Below are 18,120 nucleotides of genomic sequence, written 5' to 3'. Positions count from 1 at the left end.
ATAGGGGCTATAAGGGGGTGTAGGGGCTGTATAGGGGCAATGGGGGCTCTATAGGGGCTATAAGGGGGTGTAGGGGCTGTATAGGGGCTATATAGGGGCAATGGGGGCTCCATAGGGGCTATAAGGGGGTATAGTGGCTGTATAGGGGGCACTGGGGGCTCTATAAGGGGCTATAAGGGGGTATTGGGGGCACTGGGAGCTCTATAGGGGGCTATAAGGGGGTATAGGGGGCACTGGGGGCTCTATAGGGGGCTATAAGGGGGTATAGGGGGCACTGGGGGCTCTATAGGGGGCTATAAGGGGGTGTAGGGGCTGTATAGGGGCTATATAGGGGCGCTGGGGGCTCTATAGGGGCTATAAAGGGTGTAGGGGCTGTATAGGGGCACTGGGGGCTCTATAGGGGCTATAAGGGGGTATAGGGGGCAATGGGGGGTCTATAGGGGCTATAAGGGGGTATTGGGGGCAATGGGGGCTCTATAGGGGGCTATAAGGAGATATAGGGGGCAATGGGGGTTCTATAGGGGGGTGTCGGTGCCATATAGTGGGTGTTGGGGTGCCCCTCTGACCCCTTTGTCCCCCCCCTCGCAGGCGCCCCCCCCCACTGCCCCTTCATGGATTTGGGGGTGTCTCCCCCCTTTTTCCAACGCGCCGCTCCGGAGGTACAGGAGGACGTCGCCCCTCCCCCATCAGGTAAAGGACTTTTTGGGGGGTTCTGAACCCCCTCTTTTTTTTTGGGGGGGGGGGGAGGGAAATACACCTCAGGGGGTTCAGAGTGACCTTTGACCTCTGACCCCCCCTCTTTAAAGCCCCTCTGAATTGGCTGACGGATCCGGAGGAGAATCCGGAGGAGAATCCGGAGCGGAGACTGGAGGATAACCTCCCAGGTGAGGGGTCCTATAGGGGCTATAGGGGACCGAGAGGGGTATAGGGGCCATATATGGGCTGTAGAGAGGGTGTAAAGGGGCTATAGGGGCGGTATAGGGGACTTAAGAGGGTCTATAGGGGCCATATATGGGCTGTAGAGAGGGTGTAAAGGGGGTATAGGGGCGGTATAGGGGACTTAAGAGGGTCTATAGGGGCCATATATGGGCTGTAGAGAGGGTGTAAAGGGGGTATAGGGGCAGTATAGGGGACTTAGAGGGTCTATAGGGGCCATATATGGGCTGTAGAGAGGGTGTAAAGGGGGTATAGGGGCGGTATAGGGGACTTAGAGGGTCTATAGGGGCCATATATGGGCTGTAGAGAGGGTGTAAAGGGGTATAGGGGACTTAGAGGGTCTATAGGGGCCATATATGGGCTGTAGAGAGGGCGTAAAGGGGGTATAGGGGCGGTATAGGGGACTTAGAGGGTCTATAGGGGCCATATATGGGCTGTAGAGAGGGTGTGAAGGGGGTATAGGGGCGGTATAGGGGACTTAGAGGGTCTATAGGGGCCATATATGGGCTGTAGAGAGAGTGTAAAGGGGGTATAGGGGCGGTATAGGGGACTTAGAGGGTCTATAGGGGCCATATATGGGCTGTAGAGAGGGTGTAAAGGGGGTATAGGGGCGGTATAGGGGACTTAGAGGGTCTATAGGGGCCATATATGGGCTGTAGAGAGGGTGTAAAGGGGGTATAGGGGACTTAGAGGGTCTATAGGGGCCATATAGGGGCTGTAGAGAGGGCGTAAAGGGGGTATAGGGGCAGTATAGGGGACTTAGAGGGTCTATACGGGCCATATATGGGCTGTAGAGAGGGTGTAAAGGGGGTATAGGGGCGGTATAGGGGACTTAGAGGGTCTATAGGGGCCATACATGGGCTGTAGAGAGGGTGTAAAGGGGGTATAGGGGACTTAGAGGGTCTATAGGGGCCATATATGGGCTGTAGAGAGGGTGTAAAGGGGGTATAGGGGACTTAGAGGGTCTATAGGGGCCATATATGGGCTGTAGAGAGGGTGTAAAGGGGGTATAGGGGCGGTATAGGGGACTTAGAGGGTCTATAGGGGCCATACATGGGCTGTAGAGAGGGTGTAAATGGGGTTTAGGGGCTGTATGGAGGGCTATAGGGGCCATAGAGTTCTCATAGGGGCGATATAGGGGACATAGAGGGGATGTAAGGGCCATATATGGGCTGTATAGAGGGTGTAAAGGGGGTATAGGGGCTGTATGGAGGGCTATAGGGGCCATAGAGGGGGCATAGAGTTCTTATAGGGGGGTATAGGGGACTTAGAGGGTCTATAGGGGCCATATATGGGCTGTATAGAGGGTGTAAAGGGGGTATAGGGGCTGTATGGAGGGCTATAGGGGCCGTAGAGGGGGCATAGAGTTCTTATAGGGGGTGTAGGGGTCCCATAAGGGGGTGTAGGGGTCCCATAAGGGGGTGTAGGGGTTAAATGAGGGGATATAGCGGCCCTATAAAGGGCTATAGGGGCCATATAGGGGGGTGTAGGGGCTCTATAGGGAGTGTCGGGGATCTATAGGGGGTGTAGGAGCCCCATAATGGGGTGTAGGGGCAATATAGGGGGTGTAGGGGCCCCATAATGGGGTGTAGGGGCTCCATAGGGGGTGTAGGACCTATATGAGGGGATATAGCGGCCCTATAAAGGGCTATAGGGGCCACATAGGAGGGTGTAGGGGCTCTATAGGGGTGCAGGGGCTCCATAAGGGTGTGTAGGGGCTATATGAGGGGATATAGCAGCCCTATAAAGGGCTATAGGGGCCACATAGGGGGGTGTGGGGGCTCTATAGGGGGTGTAGGAGCCCCATAATGGGGTGTAGGGGCAATATAGGGGTTGTAGGGGCCCCAGAAGGGGCTGTAAGGGCTCTATAGTGAGCATAGGAGCCCCATAAGAGGGTGTAGGGGCTCTATAGGGGCTGTAGGAGCTCCATAAGAGGGTGTAGGGGCTCTATAGGGGCTGTAGGGGCTCTATAGAGGGTGTAGGGGCTCTATAGGGGGTGTAGGAGCCCCATAAGGGGCTGCAGGGGCTCTATAGGGGGTGTAGAGGCCCCATAAGGGTGTGTAGGGGCTATATGAGGGGATATAGCGGCCCTATAAAGGGCTACAGGGGCCACATAGGGGGGTGTAGGGGCTCTATAGGGGGTGTAGGGGCTATATAGGGGGTGTAGGAGCCCCATAATGGGGTGTAGGGGCAATATAGGGGGTGTAGGGGCTATATGAGGGGGTGTAGGACCTATATGAGGTGATATAGTGGCCCTATAAAGGGCCATTGGGGCCAAATAGGAGGGTGTAGGGGCTATATAGGGGGTGTAGGGGCTCTATAGGGGGTGCAGGGGCTCCATAAGGGGGTGTAGGGGCTATATGAGGGGATATAGTGGCCCTATAAAGGGCTATAGGGGCCATATAGTGGGGTGTAGGGGCTCTATAGGGGGTGTAGGAGCCCCATAAGAGGATGTAGGGGCTATATAAGGGGTGCAGGGGCTCCATAAGGGGATGTAGGGCCTTTATGAGGTGATATAGTGGCCCTATAGGGGCCATATAGGGGGGTGTAGGGGCTCTATAGGGGGCGTAGGAGCCCCATAATGGGGTGTAGGGGCTATATAGGGGGTGTAGGGGCTCCATAAGGGGATGTAGGGCCTTTATGAGGTGATATAGTGGCCCTATAAAGGGCTATAGGGGCCATACAGGGGGGTGTAGGGGCTCTATAGGGGGTGTAGGAGCCCCATAATTGGGTGTAGGGGCTATATGAGGGGGTGTAGGACCTATATGAGGGCATATAGTGGCCCTATAAAGGGCCATTGGGGCCACATAGGAGGGTGTAGGGGCTCTATAGGGGGTGTAGGAGCCCCATAAGGGGCTGCAGGGGCTCTATAGGGGGTGTAGGAGCCCCATAAGGGGGTGTAGGGGCAATATAGGGGGTGTAGGGGCAATATAGGGGGTGTAGGGGCTATATGAGGGGATATAGCAGCCCTATAAAGGGCTATAGGGGCCACATAGGGGGGTGTAGGGGCTCTATAGGGGGTGTAGGAGCCCCATAATGGGGTGTAGGGGCAATATAGGGGGTGTAGGGGCTATATAGGGGCTATAGGGGCTCTATAGGGGGTGTAGGGGCAATATAGGGGGTGTAGGGGCTATATAGGGGGTGTGGGACCTATACGAGGGGATATAGTGGCCCTCTAAAGGGCCATATAAGGGGTGTAGGCGCTCTATAGGGTCTGTAGGGCCTCTCTCGTGTCTCTATAGGGGTTGCGGGCAGTTTGGGGGTTCTCATTGTGTTTTGGGGACCCCCCCCCCCGTGTGACTGCACCCCCTTTTTCCCCCCCCCCCAGAGGACGCTTTCCCGTACGCGGCGGTGTTGCGGGGGCGGCTGTGGGGGCTGCGGCGCTCTCACACCTATCGGGTGTTCACGGCCGTGGGGCGTCGCGCCGAGGCGCCTCCCATGGCTTTTTGGGGGTCCCCTCCGAGAGCCCTCGAGCTCTGGTGCTCCAACGACTACCTGGGAATGAGCCGACACCCCCAGGTCATCCGCGCCGCCAGGTGAGCACCCCGAAATCCACCCCACGGCACCCCAAAATCCACCCCGGCACCCCAATGTACCCCCTGGGCCCCAAAACCCACCCCCTGGCACCCCAATAGCCAACCTGGGCCCCAATAGCCAACCTGGGAATGAGCCGACACCCCCAGGTCATCCGCGCCGCCAGGTGTGCACCCCGAAACCACAGCCCATGGCACCCCGAAACCACAGCCCATGGCACCCCGAAATCACAGCCCATGGCACCCCAATAGCCACCCTGGGCCCCAATAGCCACCCTGGCACCCCAATAGCCACCCACGGCACCCCAATATCCCCATGGCACCCCAAAATCACACCTACGGCACCCCAAAACCCACCCCAGCACCCCGATAGCCCCATGGCACCCCAAAACCCATCCACGGCACCCCAAAACCCACCCAGTGCCCCAATATCCTCCCCCGGCACCCCAAAACCCACCCACAGCACCCCAATATCCACCCACGGCACCACAAAACCCACCCCGGCACCCCAATAGCCAACCTGGGCCCCAAAACCCACCCACGGCACCCCAATAGTCCTCCCGACACCCCAAAACCCACCACGGCACCCCAAAATCCCATCCACGGCACCCCAAAAGCCACCCAGTGCCCCAATATCCACCCCTGGCATCCCAAAACCCACCCCGGCACCCCAATAGTCCTCCCAGCACCCCAATATCCCCCCCCAGCACCCCAAAACCCACCCCAGCTCCCCGATATCCCCAACGGCACCCCAATATCCCCAACGGCACCCCAAAACCCACCCCGGCACCCCAATAGCCAACCTGGCACCCCAAAACCCCCCCATGGCACCCCAAAACCCACCCCACGGCACCCCAGAACCCACCCGGCACCCCAATATTCCCCCCCCCGGCACCCCAATATCCCCAACGGCACCCCAAAACCCACCCAGTGCCCCAGTATCCTCCCTCAGCACCCCAATAGCCACCCACGGCACCCCAATAGTCCTCCCGGCACCCCAAAACCCACTCTTGGCACCCCAATATCCCCCCCCAGGGCCCCAATATCCCCCCACGGCACCCCAAAACCCACCCAGTGCTCCAATATCCCCATGGCACCCCAAAATCCCACCCCACGGCACCCCAAAACCCACCCACGGCACCCCAATAGCCAACGTGGCACCCCAAAACCCCCCCATGGCACCCCAGAACCCACCCGGCACCCCAATATTCCCCCCCCGGCACCCCAAAATCACACCCACGGCACCCCAAAACCCACCCCGGCACCCCAAAACCCACCCACAGCAGCTCAATAACCACCCCATGGCACCCCAATATCCCACCCACGGCACCCCAAAACCCACCCACAGCAGCTCAATAACCACCCCATGGCACCCCAAAACCACAGCCCCACGGCACCCCAATATACCCCCTGGGCCCCAAAACCCACCCCACGGCACCCCAATAGTCCTCCCAGCACCCCAATATCCGTCCACGGCACCCCAATATTCCCCCAGGGCCCCAATATCCCCCCTCGGCACCCCAAAACCCACCCACGGCACCCCAATATCCAACCTGGCACCCCAAAACACACCCCGGCACCCCAATAGTCCTCCCAGCACCCCAATATCCCGCCACGGCACCCCAATATCCGTCCACGGCACCCCAATATTCCCCCAGGGCCCCAATATCCCCCCTCGGCACCCCAAAACCCACCCACGGCACCCCAATATCCAACCTGGCACCCCAAAACACACCCCGGCACCCCAATAGTCCTCCCAGCACCCCAATATCCCGCCACGGCACCCCAATATCCGCCCACGGCACCCCAATATTCCCCCAGGGCCCCAATAGCCCCCCTGGCACCCCAATATCCCCCCTCAGTACCCCAAAACCCACCTGGCACCCCAATATCCCCCCAGTTCCCCCCCAGTTGCTCCCATTCCCTCCCACTTTCCCCCCAAGTCCCCTCCCAGTTCTTCCCAGTTCCTCCCAGTTGGTCCCAGTCCCCTCCCATCCCCCCCCAGTTCCCCCCCAGTTCCTCCCATTTCCCCCCAGTTTCCCCCCAGTTCTCCCCAGTTCCCTCCCAGTTGGTCCCAGTCCTCCCCAGTTCCCCCCAGTTCCCCCCAGTTTCCCCCCAGTTCCCCCCAGTCCCCCTCAGTTTCCCCCCAGTTCCCTCCCAGTCCCTCCCAGTTCCTCCCAGTTGGTCCCAGTTGGTCCCATTCCCCCCCAGTTCCCCCCCAGTTCCCCCCAGTTGCTCCCATTCCCCCCCATTTTCCCCCTCAGCTCCCTCCCAGTTCCCCCCAGTTCCTCCCAGTTGCTCCCAGTTCCCCCCAGTTTCTCCCAGTTGGTCCCAGTTCCCTCCCAGTTCCTCCCAGTTCCCCCCAGTTCCTCCCAGTTGCTCCCAGTTCCCCCCCAGTTTCTCCCAGTTGGTCCCAGTTCCCTCCCAGTCCCTCCCAGTTCCCCCCAGTTCCCTCCCAGTCCCTCCCAGTCCCTCCCAGTCCCCTCCCAGTCGCTCCCATTCCCCCCCATTTTCCCCCCCAGTCCCCCCCAGTTCCTCCCAGTTCCCCCCAATCCCCTCCCAGTCCCTCCCAGTGCCTCCCAGTCCCCCCCAGTTCCCTCCCAGTTCCCCCCCAGTTCCCTCCCAGTCCCCCCCAGTCCCCCCCAGTTCCCCCCCAGTCCCTCCCAGTCCCTCCCAGTTCCACCCATATCCTCCCAGTTGGTCTCAGTTCCCCCCCAGTTCCCTCCCAGTTCCCTCCCAGCTCCCTCCCAGTTCCCCCCAGTCCCTCCCAGTCCCTCCCAGTCCCTCCCAGTTGCTCCCATTCCCCCCCATTTCCCCTCCCAGTTCCCTCCCAGTTCCCCCCCAGTTCCCCCCAGTCCCTCCCAGGTCCCTCCCAGTCCCTCCCAGTTCCCCCCCAGTTCCTCCCATTCCCCCCAGTTGCCTCCCAGTCCCTCCCAGTCCCTCCCAGTCCCCCCCATTTTCCCCCCCAGTCCCCCCCAGTCCCTCCCAGTCCCTCCCAGTCCCCCCCCCCAGTCCCTCCCAGTCCCTCCCAGTTCCCCCCCAGTGCCTCCCAGTCCCTCCCAGTTCCCCCCCCCCAGTACTGTGTATGCTCTCAGGACGGCTCTGGAGGCGCACGGATTGGGCTCCGGAGGGACGCGGAATATCGGGGGGACGTCCCCCCTTCACGCGGCGTTGGAGGGAGCGTTGGCGCAACTCCACCGTCAGCCCCGCGCCGCACTCTTCTCCTCCTGCTACGCCGCCAACGACACCGCCTTATCCACCCTCGCCCGCATCCTGCCAGGTCCCAACCCCCCACCCCAAAACATTCCAGGGAACCCCAAAAAAAAACCTCTGGAGATGCCAAAAAACCTCTGGAGATGCCAAAAAAAACCTCTGGAGATGCCAAAAATACCTCTGGAGACGCCAAAAATACCTCTGGAGACACCAAAAAACCTCTTGAGGTTCCTCAAAACCTCTTGAGATGCCATAAAAACCTCTTGAGATGCCAAAAGAAGCTCTTGAGGTTCCTCAAAACCTCTGGAGATGCCAAAAAGACCTCTGGAGACACAAAAAAAACCTCTGGAGATGCCCAAAATACCTCTGGAGACACCAAAAATACCTCTGGAGACCCCAAAAATACCTCCAGAGACACCAAAAAACCTCTTGAGGTTCCTCAAAACCTCTTGAGATCCCCCAAAAAACCTCTTGAGATGCCAAAAGAACCTCTTGAGGTTCCTCAAAACCTCTGGAGATGCCAAAAGAACCTCTGGAGACACCAAAAGAACCTCTGGAGATGCCAAAAAAACCTCTGGAGACACCAAAAATACCTCTGGAGACGCCAAAAATACCTCTGGAGACACCAAAAAAACCTCCGGAGACACCAAAAAACCTCTTGAGGTTCCTCAAAACTTCTTGAGATGCCAAAAAAACCTCTGGAGACACCAAAAAACCTCCGGAGACACCAAAAAACCTCTTGAGGTTCCTCAAAACCTCTTGAGATGCCCCAAAACCTCTTGAGGTTCCTCAAAACCTCTTGAGATCCCCCCAAAAACCTCTTGAGATGCCAGAAAACCTCTTGAGGTTCCTCAAAACCTCTGGAGATGCCAAAAAACTATCTTGAGGTTCCTCAAAACCTCTTGAGATGCCAAAAGAACCTCTGGAAACACCAAAAAAACCCTCTTGAGGTTCCTCAAAACCTCTTGAGATGCCAAAAAAACCTCTTGAGGTTCCTCAAAACCTCTTGAGATCCCCCCCAAAACCTCTTGAGATGCCAAAAAACCTCTGGAGGTTCCTCAAAACCTCTTGAGATGCCAAAAAAAAACCTTTTGAGGTTCCTCAAAACCTCTTGAGATGCCAAAAAAAACCTCTGGAGACACCAAAAAAACCTCTGGAGACACCAAAAAACCTCCGGAGACACCAAAAATACCTCTGGAGACACCAAAAAAAACCTCTGGAGATGCCAAAAAACCTCTGGAGGTTCCTCAAAACCTCTGGAGATGAAAAAAGAACCTCTAGAGGTTCCTCAAAACCTCTTGAGATGCCCCCAAAACCTCTTGAGGTTCCTCAAAACCTCTTGAGATGCCAAAAAAAACCTCTGGAGACGCCAAAAGAACCTCTTGAGGTTTCTCAAAACCTCTTGAGATGCCCCAAAACCTCTTGAGGTTCCTCAAAGCCTCTTGAGGTGCCAAAAAAACCTCTTGAGGTTCCTCCAAACCTCATGAGATGCCAAAAAGAACCTCTGGAGACCCCAAAAAACCTCTTGAGGTTCCTCAAAACCTCTTAAGATGCCAAAAAGAACCTCTGGAGACCCCAAAAAACCTCTTGAGGTTCCTCAAAACCTCCTGAGATGCCAAAAACACCTCTGGAGACGCCAAAAAAACCTCTGGAGACACCAAAAAACCTCTTGAGGTTCCTCAAAACTTCTTGAGGTTCCTCAAAACCTCTTCAGATACCCCCAAAACCTCTTGAGATCCCCCCAAAAACCTCTTGAGATGTCCCAAAACCTCTTGAGGTTCCTCCAAACCTCTTCAGATCCCCCCAAAACCTCCTGAGGTTCCTCCAAAACCTCTTCAGATCCCCCCAAAACCTCTTGAGGTTCTCCAAAACCTCTTGAGATCCCCCCAAAACCTCTTGAGGTTCCTCCAAACCTCTTGAGATGTCCCCGTCTCCCTCCTGGTGGGATTCTCCAGAGGGTCGGAGGACGTTCCAACCTCTTGAGGGGCTCCTGGATGGGGTGGGAGGAGATGTCGGATACGGAAGGTCCCCTCCGTGGTCACTTTGGTCCTTCTTCTGCGTAGGTTGTGAGGTGTTTTCCGATGAGGGCAACCACGCGTCCATGATCCAAGGAATCCTACGGAGCGGCGTTCCCAAACACATCTTCCGTCACAACGATCCTCAACATCTGCAGCAGCTTTTGGAGCGGAGTCGTCCCGGAATTCCCAAGATTGTCGCCTTCGAGTCCGTCCATTCCATGGATGGTCAGTGATGGACCTTCCAAAGCCCATCGGTTCTTCCGGGACCTTCCAAAGCTCTCAGGAACCTCCTGAAGCTCTTGAGGTTCTCCAAAACCCTCTGAGATACCTCCTGGAATCCCTCCAAACCTTTTGAGGTTCTCCAAAACCCTCTGAGATATCTCCTGGAATCCCTTCAAATCTCTTGAGGTTCTCCAAAACCCTCTGAGATATCTCCTGGAATCCCTTCAAAGCTCTTGAGGTTCTCCAAAACCCTCTGAGATATCTCCTGGAATCCCTTCAAACCTCTTGAGGTTCTCCAAAACCCTCTGAGATACCCTCAAACCTCCTGAAATCCCTTCAAACCTCTTGAGGTTCTCCAAAACCCTCTGAGATACCTCCTGGAATCCCTTCAAACCTCTTGAGGTTCTCCAAAACCCTCTGAGATATCTCCTGGAATCCCTTCAAACCTCTTGAGGTTCTCCAAAACCCTCTGAGATACCTCCTGGAATCCCTTCAAACCTCTTGAGGTTCTCCAAAACCCTCTGAGATATCTCCTGGAATCCCTTCAAACCTCTTGAGGTTCTCCAAAACCTCCTGAGATGCCCTCAAACCTTCTCAGTTCCACCAAAACCTCCTCATTTTCCCTACAAATCCTGTTGAGGTTCTCCAAAACCCTCTGAGATATCTCCTGGAATCCCTTCAAACCTCTTGAGGTTCTCCAAAACCCTCTGAGATACCTCCTGGAATCCCTTCAAACCTCTTGAGGTTCTCCAAAACCCTCTGAGATACCTCCTGGAATCCCTTCAAACCTCTTGAGGTTCTCCAAAACCCTCTGAGATACCTCCTGGAATCCCTTCAAACCTCTTGAGGTTCTCCAAAACCCTCTGAGATATCTCCTGGAATCCCTTCAAACCTCTTGAGGTTCTCCAAAACCCTCTGAGATACCCTCAAACCTCCTGAAATCCCTTCAAACCTCTTGAGGTTCTCCAAAACCCTCTGAGATACCTCCTGGAATCCCTTCAAACCTCTTGAGGTTCTCCAAAACCCTCTGAGATATCTCCTGGAATCCCTTCAAACCTCTTGAGGTTCTCCAAAACCCTCTGAGATACCTCCTGGAATCCCTTCAAACCTCTTGAGGTTCTCCAAAACCCTCTGAGATATCTCCTGGAATCCCTTCAAACCTCTTGAGGTTCTCCAAAACCTCCTGAGATGCCCTCAAACCTTCTCAGTTCCACCAAAACCTCCTCATTTTCCCTACAAATCCTGTTGAGGTTCTCCAAAACCCTCTGAGATATCTCCTGGAATCCCTTCAAACCTCTTGAGGTTCTCCAAAACCCTCTGAGATACCTCCTGGAATCCCTTCAAACCTCTTGAGGTTCTCCAAAACCCTCTGAGATACCTCCTGGAATCCCTTCAAACCTCTTGAGGTTCTCCAAAACCCTCTGAGATACCTCCTGGAATCCCTTCAAACCTCTTGAGGTTCTCCAAAACCCTCTGAGATATCTCCTGGAATCCCTTCAAACCTCTTGAGGTTCTCCAAAACCCTCTGAGATACCCTCAAACCTCCTGAAATCCCTTCAAACCTCTTGAGGTTCTCCAAAACCCTCTGAGATACCTCCTGGAATCCCTTCAAACCTCTTGAGGTTCTCCAAAACCCTCTGAGATATCTCCTGGAATCCCTTCAAACCTCTTGAGGTTCTCCAAAACCCTCTGAGATACCTCCTGGAATCCCTTCAAACCTCTTGAGGTTCTCCAAAACCCTCTGAGATATCTCCTGGAATCCCTTCAAACCTCTTGAGGTTCTCCAAAACCTCCTGAGATGCCCTCAAACCTTCTCAGTTCCACCAAAACCTCCTCATTTTCCCTACAAATCCTGTTGAGGTTCTCCAAAACCTCCTGAGATGCCCTCAAACCTCCTCAGTTCCCCCCAAAACCCTCCTGAGAACTCCCCAAATCCTGTTGAGGTTCTCCTAAACCTCTTGAGATGCCCTCAAACCTCCTCAGTTCCCCCAAAACCTCTTCGTTTTCCCTCCAAACTTGTTGATGTTCTCCTAAACCTCTTGAGATGCCTTCAAGGAAACCCCCAAATCCCCTCCGTACCTCATTTTGTGTCTTCTCTCCAAGGTTCCATCGCTCCTCTGGAGGAGCTCTGCGACGTCGCTCACTCCTATGGGGCTCTGACCTTCGTGGATGAGGTCCACGCCGTGGGGCTCTATGGGGCGCGAGGAGCCGGAATCGCCGAACGCGATGGGGTGATGCACAAAGTCGACATCGTCTCCGGCACTTTGGGTGAGAAGAAGACATCTTAAGGGGGGGGTTTGGACCTCCTGGGGGGCAAAAAAAAGGCTCTTTATGGGCAGGAATAGGGGGATTTGGGGGTGTATGGGGGGTTTTGGGGTGTCTGAGGGCCTTAAGTCCTCACTGGAGGGGGATTTTGGGGTGTCTAAGAGGGTTTTGGGGTGCCTGAGTGCCTTAAGTCCTCACTGGAGGGGGATTTTGGGGTGTCTAAGAGGGTTTTGGGGTGCCTGAGGGCCTTAAGGCCTCACTGGAGGGGGATTTTGGGGTGTCTAAGAGGGCTTTGGGGTGCCTGAGTGCCTTAAGTCTTCACTGGAGGGGGATTTTGGGGTGTCTAAGAGGGTTTTGGGGTGCCTGAGGGCCTTAAGGCCTCACTGGAGGGGGATTTTGGGGTGTCTAAGAGGGCTTTGGGGTGCCTGAGTGCCTTAAGTCTTCACTGGAGGGGGATTTTGGGGTGTCTAAGAGGGTTTTGGGGTGCCTGAGGGCCTTAAGGCCTCACTGGAGGGGGATTTTGGGGTGTATGGGGGGTTTTGGGGTGCCTGTACCCCCTTAAGGGGGGATCCATAAGGTTCTATAGGGGTACAGGGGGGGTCTGTTGGGGTACGGGGGGGTCTATGGGTGACATAGGGGGTCTATAGGGGTACAGGGGGGTCTGTTGGGGTACAGGGGGGTCTATGGGTGATATAGGGGGTCTATAGGGGTACAGGAGGGATCTTTTGGGGTACAGGGGAATCTGTTGGGGTACAGGGGGGGGTCTGTTGGGGTACAGGGGCGTCTATGGGTGACATATGGGGGTCTATAGGGGTACAGGGGGGATCTTTTGGGGTACAGGGGGGTCTATGGGTGATATAGGGGGTCTATAGGGGTTCAGGGGGGTCTATAGGGGTACAGGGGAATCGGTTGGGGTACAGGGGGGTCTGTTGGGGTACAGGGGGGTCTATGGGTGACATAGGGGGTCTATAGGGGTTCAGGGGGGTCTGTTGGGGTACAGGGGGGTCTATGGGTGACATATAGGGGGTCTGTAGGGGTACAGGGGAACCTGTTGGGGTACAGGGGGGTCTTTTGGGGTACAGGGGGGGTCTATAGGGGTACAGAGGGGTCTATAGGGGTACAGGGGGGTCTATAGGGGTACAGGGGAATCTGTTGGGGTACAGGGGGGTCTATAGGGGTGCAGGGGAGTCTTTTGGGATACAGGGGGATCTTTCGGGGTTCAGGGGGGATCTTTTGGGGTGCAGGGGGGGTCTTTTGGGGTGCAGGGCAGCCCACAAGCTTCTATAGGGGCACAAGGGGGGTCTATGGGGTTCCATAGTGATACAAAGGGGTCTATGGGTTTCCATAGGGGTCTATGAAGGGATAATTGGGGTTTTGGGGGTCTATGTGTGTTTTGGGGTTCCCTGACCCCCCCTTTTTTTCCCCCCCCCCTCAGGTAAAGCAGTGGGCGCCGTGGGAGGCTACATCGCCGGCTCGGCCGAATTGGTGGACGCCATTCGCTCTTTGGGACCCGGGTTTATCTTCACTACGGCGTTGCCACCCGCCGTGGCAGCCGGCGCTTTGGCTTCCCTAAAGATTTTGGGGAGCCCCGAAGGTGGGGTGCTCCGCCGGACTCACCAAAGGCACGCCAAGCACCTCCGCCTGCTGCTGAGGGACCGCGGGCTGCCCGTCCTGCCGTGCCCCAGCCACATCGTCCCCGTCAGGGTACGCTCTCCATCTTGGCGCCGACCTTAGAAAGAGACAAATGCCGCTCTTACGCTCAGAAATAGGACTTACGTGAGGTAAAAAGGTCATCCGGGAGGTAAAAATCATCTTCCAGAGGGGAAAAACTCTCTTTCCTGAGGTAAAAGCTCTCTTGCCTGAGGTAAAAATCATCTTCCAGAGGGAAAAACTCTCTTTCCAGAGGTAAAAATCCCCTTCCAGAGGGGAAAAAATCTCTTTCCTGAGGTAAAAATCATCTTCTAGAGGGAAAAACTCTCTTTCCTGAGATAAAAATCATCTTCCAGAGAGGAAAAAACTCTTTCATGAGGTAAAAATCATCTTCCAGAGGGAAAAACTCTCTTTCCTGAGATAAAAATCAGTTTCCAGAGGGAAAAACTCTCTTTCCTGAGGTAAAAATTACCTTCCAGAGGGAAAAACTCTCTTTCCTGAGGTAAAAACTCTCTTTCCTGAGGTAAAAATCATCTTCCAGAGGGAAAAACTCTCTTGCCTGAGGTAAAAATCATCTTCCAGAGGGAAAAACTCTTTCCTGAGGTAAAAATCTCTTTCCTGAGGTAAAAATCACCTTCCAGAGGGGAAAAACTCTCTTTCCTGAGGTAAAAATCATCTTCCAGAGGGAAAAACTCTCTTTCCTGAGGTAAAAATCTCTTTCCTGAGGTAAAACTCTCTTTCCTGAGGTAAAAATTGCCTTCCAGAGGGGAAGAACTCTCTTTCCTGAGGTAAAAATCCCCTTCCAGAGGGGAAAAACTCTCTTTCCTGAGGAAAGAATCATCTCCAGAGGGAAAAAACTCTCTTTCCTGAGGTAAGAATCCCCTTCCAGAGGGAAAAACTCTCCTTCGTGAAGTAAAAATCATCTTCCAGAGGGGAAAAACTCTTTCCTGAGGTAAAAATCGCCTTCCAGAGGGGAAAAACTCTCTTTCCTGAGGTAAAAATCCCCTTCCAGAGGGGAAAAACTCTCTTTCCTGAGGTAAAAATCCTCCTCCAGAGGGAAAAACTCTCTTTCCTGAGGTAAAAATCCACTTCCGGAGGGGAAAATCTCCCTTTCCTGAGGTAAAAATCCCCTTCCAGAGGGGAAAAACTCTCTTTCCTGAGGTAAAAATCAGCTTCCAGAGGGAAAATTGGGGTTTCCTTGTTGTTTTTTGGAGTGCCTGATGGGTTCTTGGGGGTTCCTTGTTGTTTTTTGGGGTGTCTGATGAGTTCTTGGTGGTTCCTTGTTGGTTTTTTGGGTGCCTGACGGGTTCTTGGAGGTTCCTTGTTGGTTTTTTTGGGTGCCTGATGGGTTCTTGGTGGTTCCTTGTTGTTTTTTGGGGTGCCTGACGGGTTCTTGGAGGTTCCTTGTTGTTTTTTGGGGTGTCTGATGGGTTCTTGGGGGTTCCTTGTTGGTTTTTGGGGTGTCTGATGGGTTCTTGGTGGTTCCTTGTTGTTTTTTGGGGTGCCTGATGGGTTCTTGGCAGTTCATTGTTGGTTTTTTGGGTGCCTGATGGGTTCTTGGCGGTTCCTTGTTGGTTTTTGGGGTGTCTGATGGGGTTTTTTGGGGGTGCAGGTGGGGGACGCCGAGGCCAACACCCGGCTGAGCAGGGCGATGCTGGAGGAACACGGCTTGTATGTCCAGGCCATCAACCATCCCACCGTGCGGCGCGGGGAGGAGATGCTGAGGTTGGCGCCCAGTCCACATCACAGCCCTGACATGATGGAGAACCTGGCTGGTGGGTCCAGGGGGGACATGGAGACATGGGGGGGGGTGCTGTGGGACATGGGGACATGGGGGGACATGGTGGGGACATGGTGGACATGGGGGGACATGGGGACATGGTAGGAACATGGTGGACATAGAGGGACGGGGGACATGGTGGAGACACGGTGGGGGCATGGTGGACATGGTGGACATAGAGGGACATGGGGACATGGTGGAGACATAGTGGGGACATGGTGGACATGGGGGGACATGAGGGACATGGGGGGACATGGTGGGGACATGGTGGACATGGTGGACATAGAGGGACATGGGGACATGGTGGGGTCATGGGGGGGACATGGTGGACATAGAGGGACATGGAGACATGGGGGGACATGGTGGGGACATGGTGGACATGGGGGGACATGGGGTCATGGTGGAGACATGGTGGGGACATGGTGGAGACATGGTGGACATAGAGGGACATGGGGACATGGTGGGGACATGGTGGACATGGTGGACATAGAGGGACAGGGGGACATGGTGGAGACATGGTGGGGACATGGTGGACATGGTGGACATAGAGGGACATGGGGACATGGTGGAGACATGGTGGGGACATGGTGGACATGGTGGACATAGAGGGACATAGAGGGACATGGGGACATGGTGGAGACATGGTGGACATAGAGGGACGGGGGACATGGTGGAGACACGGTGGGGGCATGGTGGACATGGTGGACATAGAGGGACATGGGGACACATGGAGACATGGTGGGGACATGGTGGACACAGAGGGACATGGGGACATGGTGGAGACATGGTGGACATAGAGGGACATGGGGACATGGTGGGGACATGGTGGACGTGGGGGGACATGAGGGGAAAGAGTGGAGACATGGTGGGGACATGGTGGACATGGGGGGACATGGGGTCATGGTGGAGACATGGTGGGGACATGGTGGACATAGAGGGACACGGGGACATGGTGGAGACATGGTGGGGACATGGTGGACATAGAGGGACATGGAGACATGGGGGGACATGGTGGGGACATGGTGGACATAGAGGGACATGGGGACATGGTGGAGACATGGTGGAGACATGGTGGACATGGGGGGACATGGGGTCATGGTGGGGACATGGTGGACATGGGGGGACATGAGGGGACAGGGTGGACATGGAGGGACACGGGGATTTGGGGACACACGGGGGGGATATGGTGGACATAGCAGGACATGGGGGGACATGGTAGACGTAGGGACTTGGGGAGACATGGGGGGACGTGGGGACATGGAGGGACATGGGCGGACATGGAAGGACACAGAGGGGGACACGGGGGGACATGGGGACACAGGGGAGACATGGAAGGATATGGGGACACATGGAGGGACATGGAGGGACATGGGGGGACTTGGGGACACATGGAGGGACATAGTGGGGACATGGTGGGAACATGGAGGGACATGGGGCCACAAAGAGGCATGGAAGGACATGGTGGGACATGGTGGGACATGAGGGGACAGGGTGGACATGGAGGGACACGGGGACTTGGGGACACATGGAGGGGCCATGGTGGACATGGCAGGACATGGGGGGACATGGTAGACGTGGGAACTTGGGGAGACATGGGGGGACGTGGGGACACATGGGGGGACATGGAGGGACATGGAAGGACATGGGGGGACATGGTGGACATGGTGGGACATGAGGGGACAGGGTGGACATGGAGGGACACGGGGACTTGGGGACACATGGAGGGGACATGGTGGACATGGGGGGATATGGTGGACATGGAGGAACTTGGAGGGGACATGGAGGATGTGGGAATGATGGGGAGACCTGGGGGGACATTGGGGACGTAGTGGGGAACACGGGGGACACACGGTGGTCCCTGTGCCCCCCTGTGACGGCCGTGTCCCCCCGCAGAGCGCCTGTCGCAGTGCTGGGGGGCTCTGGGCCTCCCCCGCGAGGCCCCCCCGGGCCCCTCGTGCTCCTCCTGCCATCGGCCCCTCCACTTCGCCCTCATGAGCGACTGGGAGCGCCAACACTTCGGGGCGGCCAGCGTCGCCGTACGGGCTTGAGACACCCCCAAAACCCACAGGGACCCCAACACCACCCCCCACACCCCCCAACACCCCCCCCAGACCCTCCCCCAAATGCCTGGATCCCTCGCAGATCCCCTTTCCAGTTCTCCCAGTTCTCCCAGTTGCAGGCTGAGGGGTCTCCATCAGGGCCTGAGACCGCCCCCCCCCCCCCAATAAAACAGGGACCCCCCCAAACTCCCAGGAGGCTCCCTAAAACTCCTGGGTGCCCCCCCAAACACCTGGGTTCCCTGTGGGATGCCTGCAGCTCCTTCCCAGTTCTCCCAGTTCACCCAGTTGCAGGGCCTGGGGAGTCCCCATCACGGACTGAGACACCCCAAAACACCAGGGGGTCCCCCAAAAGCCCTCCGCAAACCCTGGATCCTCTCCCAGTTCTCCCAGTTCCCCCAGTTGCAGGTCAAGGGGGGGGTCCCCATCAGGGACTGAGACCCCCT

At 56.0% G+C, this 18,120-nt stretch overlaps 1 protein-coding gene across 1 annotated transcript; it reads left to right on the top strand.

Annotated features, from left to right (window-relative positions):
• Positions 1-581: 581 nt before the first annotated feature.
• On the top strand, positions 582-17,737 carry LOC128849691 (5-aminolevulinate synthase, erythroid-specific, mitochondrial-like). Its single transcript, XM_054052166.1, has 9 exons — positions 582-690; positions 807-884; positions 4,265-4,472; positions 7,565-7,749; positions 9,746-9,925; positions 12,026-12,190; positions 13,623-13,891; positions 15,450-15,612; positions 17,511-17,737. The coding sequence occupies exons 1-9, from the start codon at positions 612-614 to the stop codon at positions 17,663-17,665; spliced, it is 1,482 nt and encodes a 493-aa protein (XP_053908141.1). The 5' UTR covers positions 582-611; the 3' UTR covers positions 17,666-17,737.
• Positions 17,738-18,120: the final 383 nt, after the last annotated feature.

The sequence above is a fragment of the Cuculus canorus genome, chromosome 32, assembly GCF_017976375.1.
Source record: "Cuculus canorus isolate bCucCan1 chromosome 32, bCucCan1.pri, whole genome shotgun sequence".
Taxonomy (NCBI): Eukaryota; Metazoa; Chordata; class Aves; order Cuculiformes; family Cuculidae; genus Cuculus; species Cuculus canorus.
This window is presented reverse-complemented; position numbering and strand designations above follow the sequence as displayed.

Bases quoted from the DNA above. Each gene is read 5' to 3' on its own strand.
- LOC128849691 (XM_054052166.1), top strand. From the start codon at position 612: ATGGATTTGGGGGTGTCTCCCCCCTTTTTCCAACGCGCCGCTCCGGAG. The intron at 9,926-12,025 runs GTCAGTGATGGA...CTTCTCTCCAAG, and splicing joins GTCCGTCCATTCCATGGATG to GTTCCATCGCTCCTCTGGAG. The intron at 12,191-13,622 runs GTGAGAAGAAGA...CCCCCCCCTCAG, and splicing joins CATCGTCTCCGGCACTTTGG to GTAAAGCAGTGGGCGCCGTG.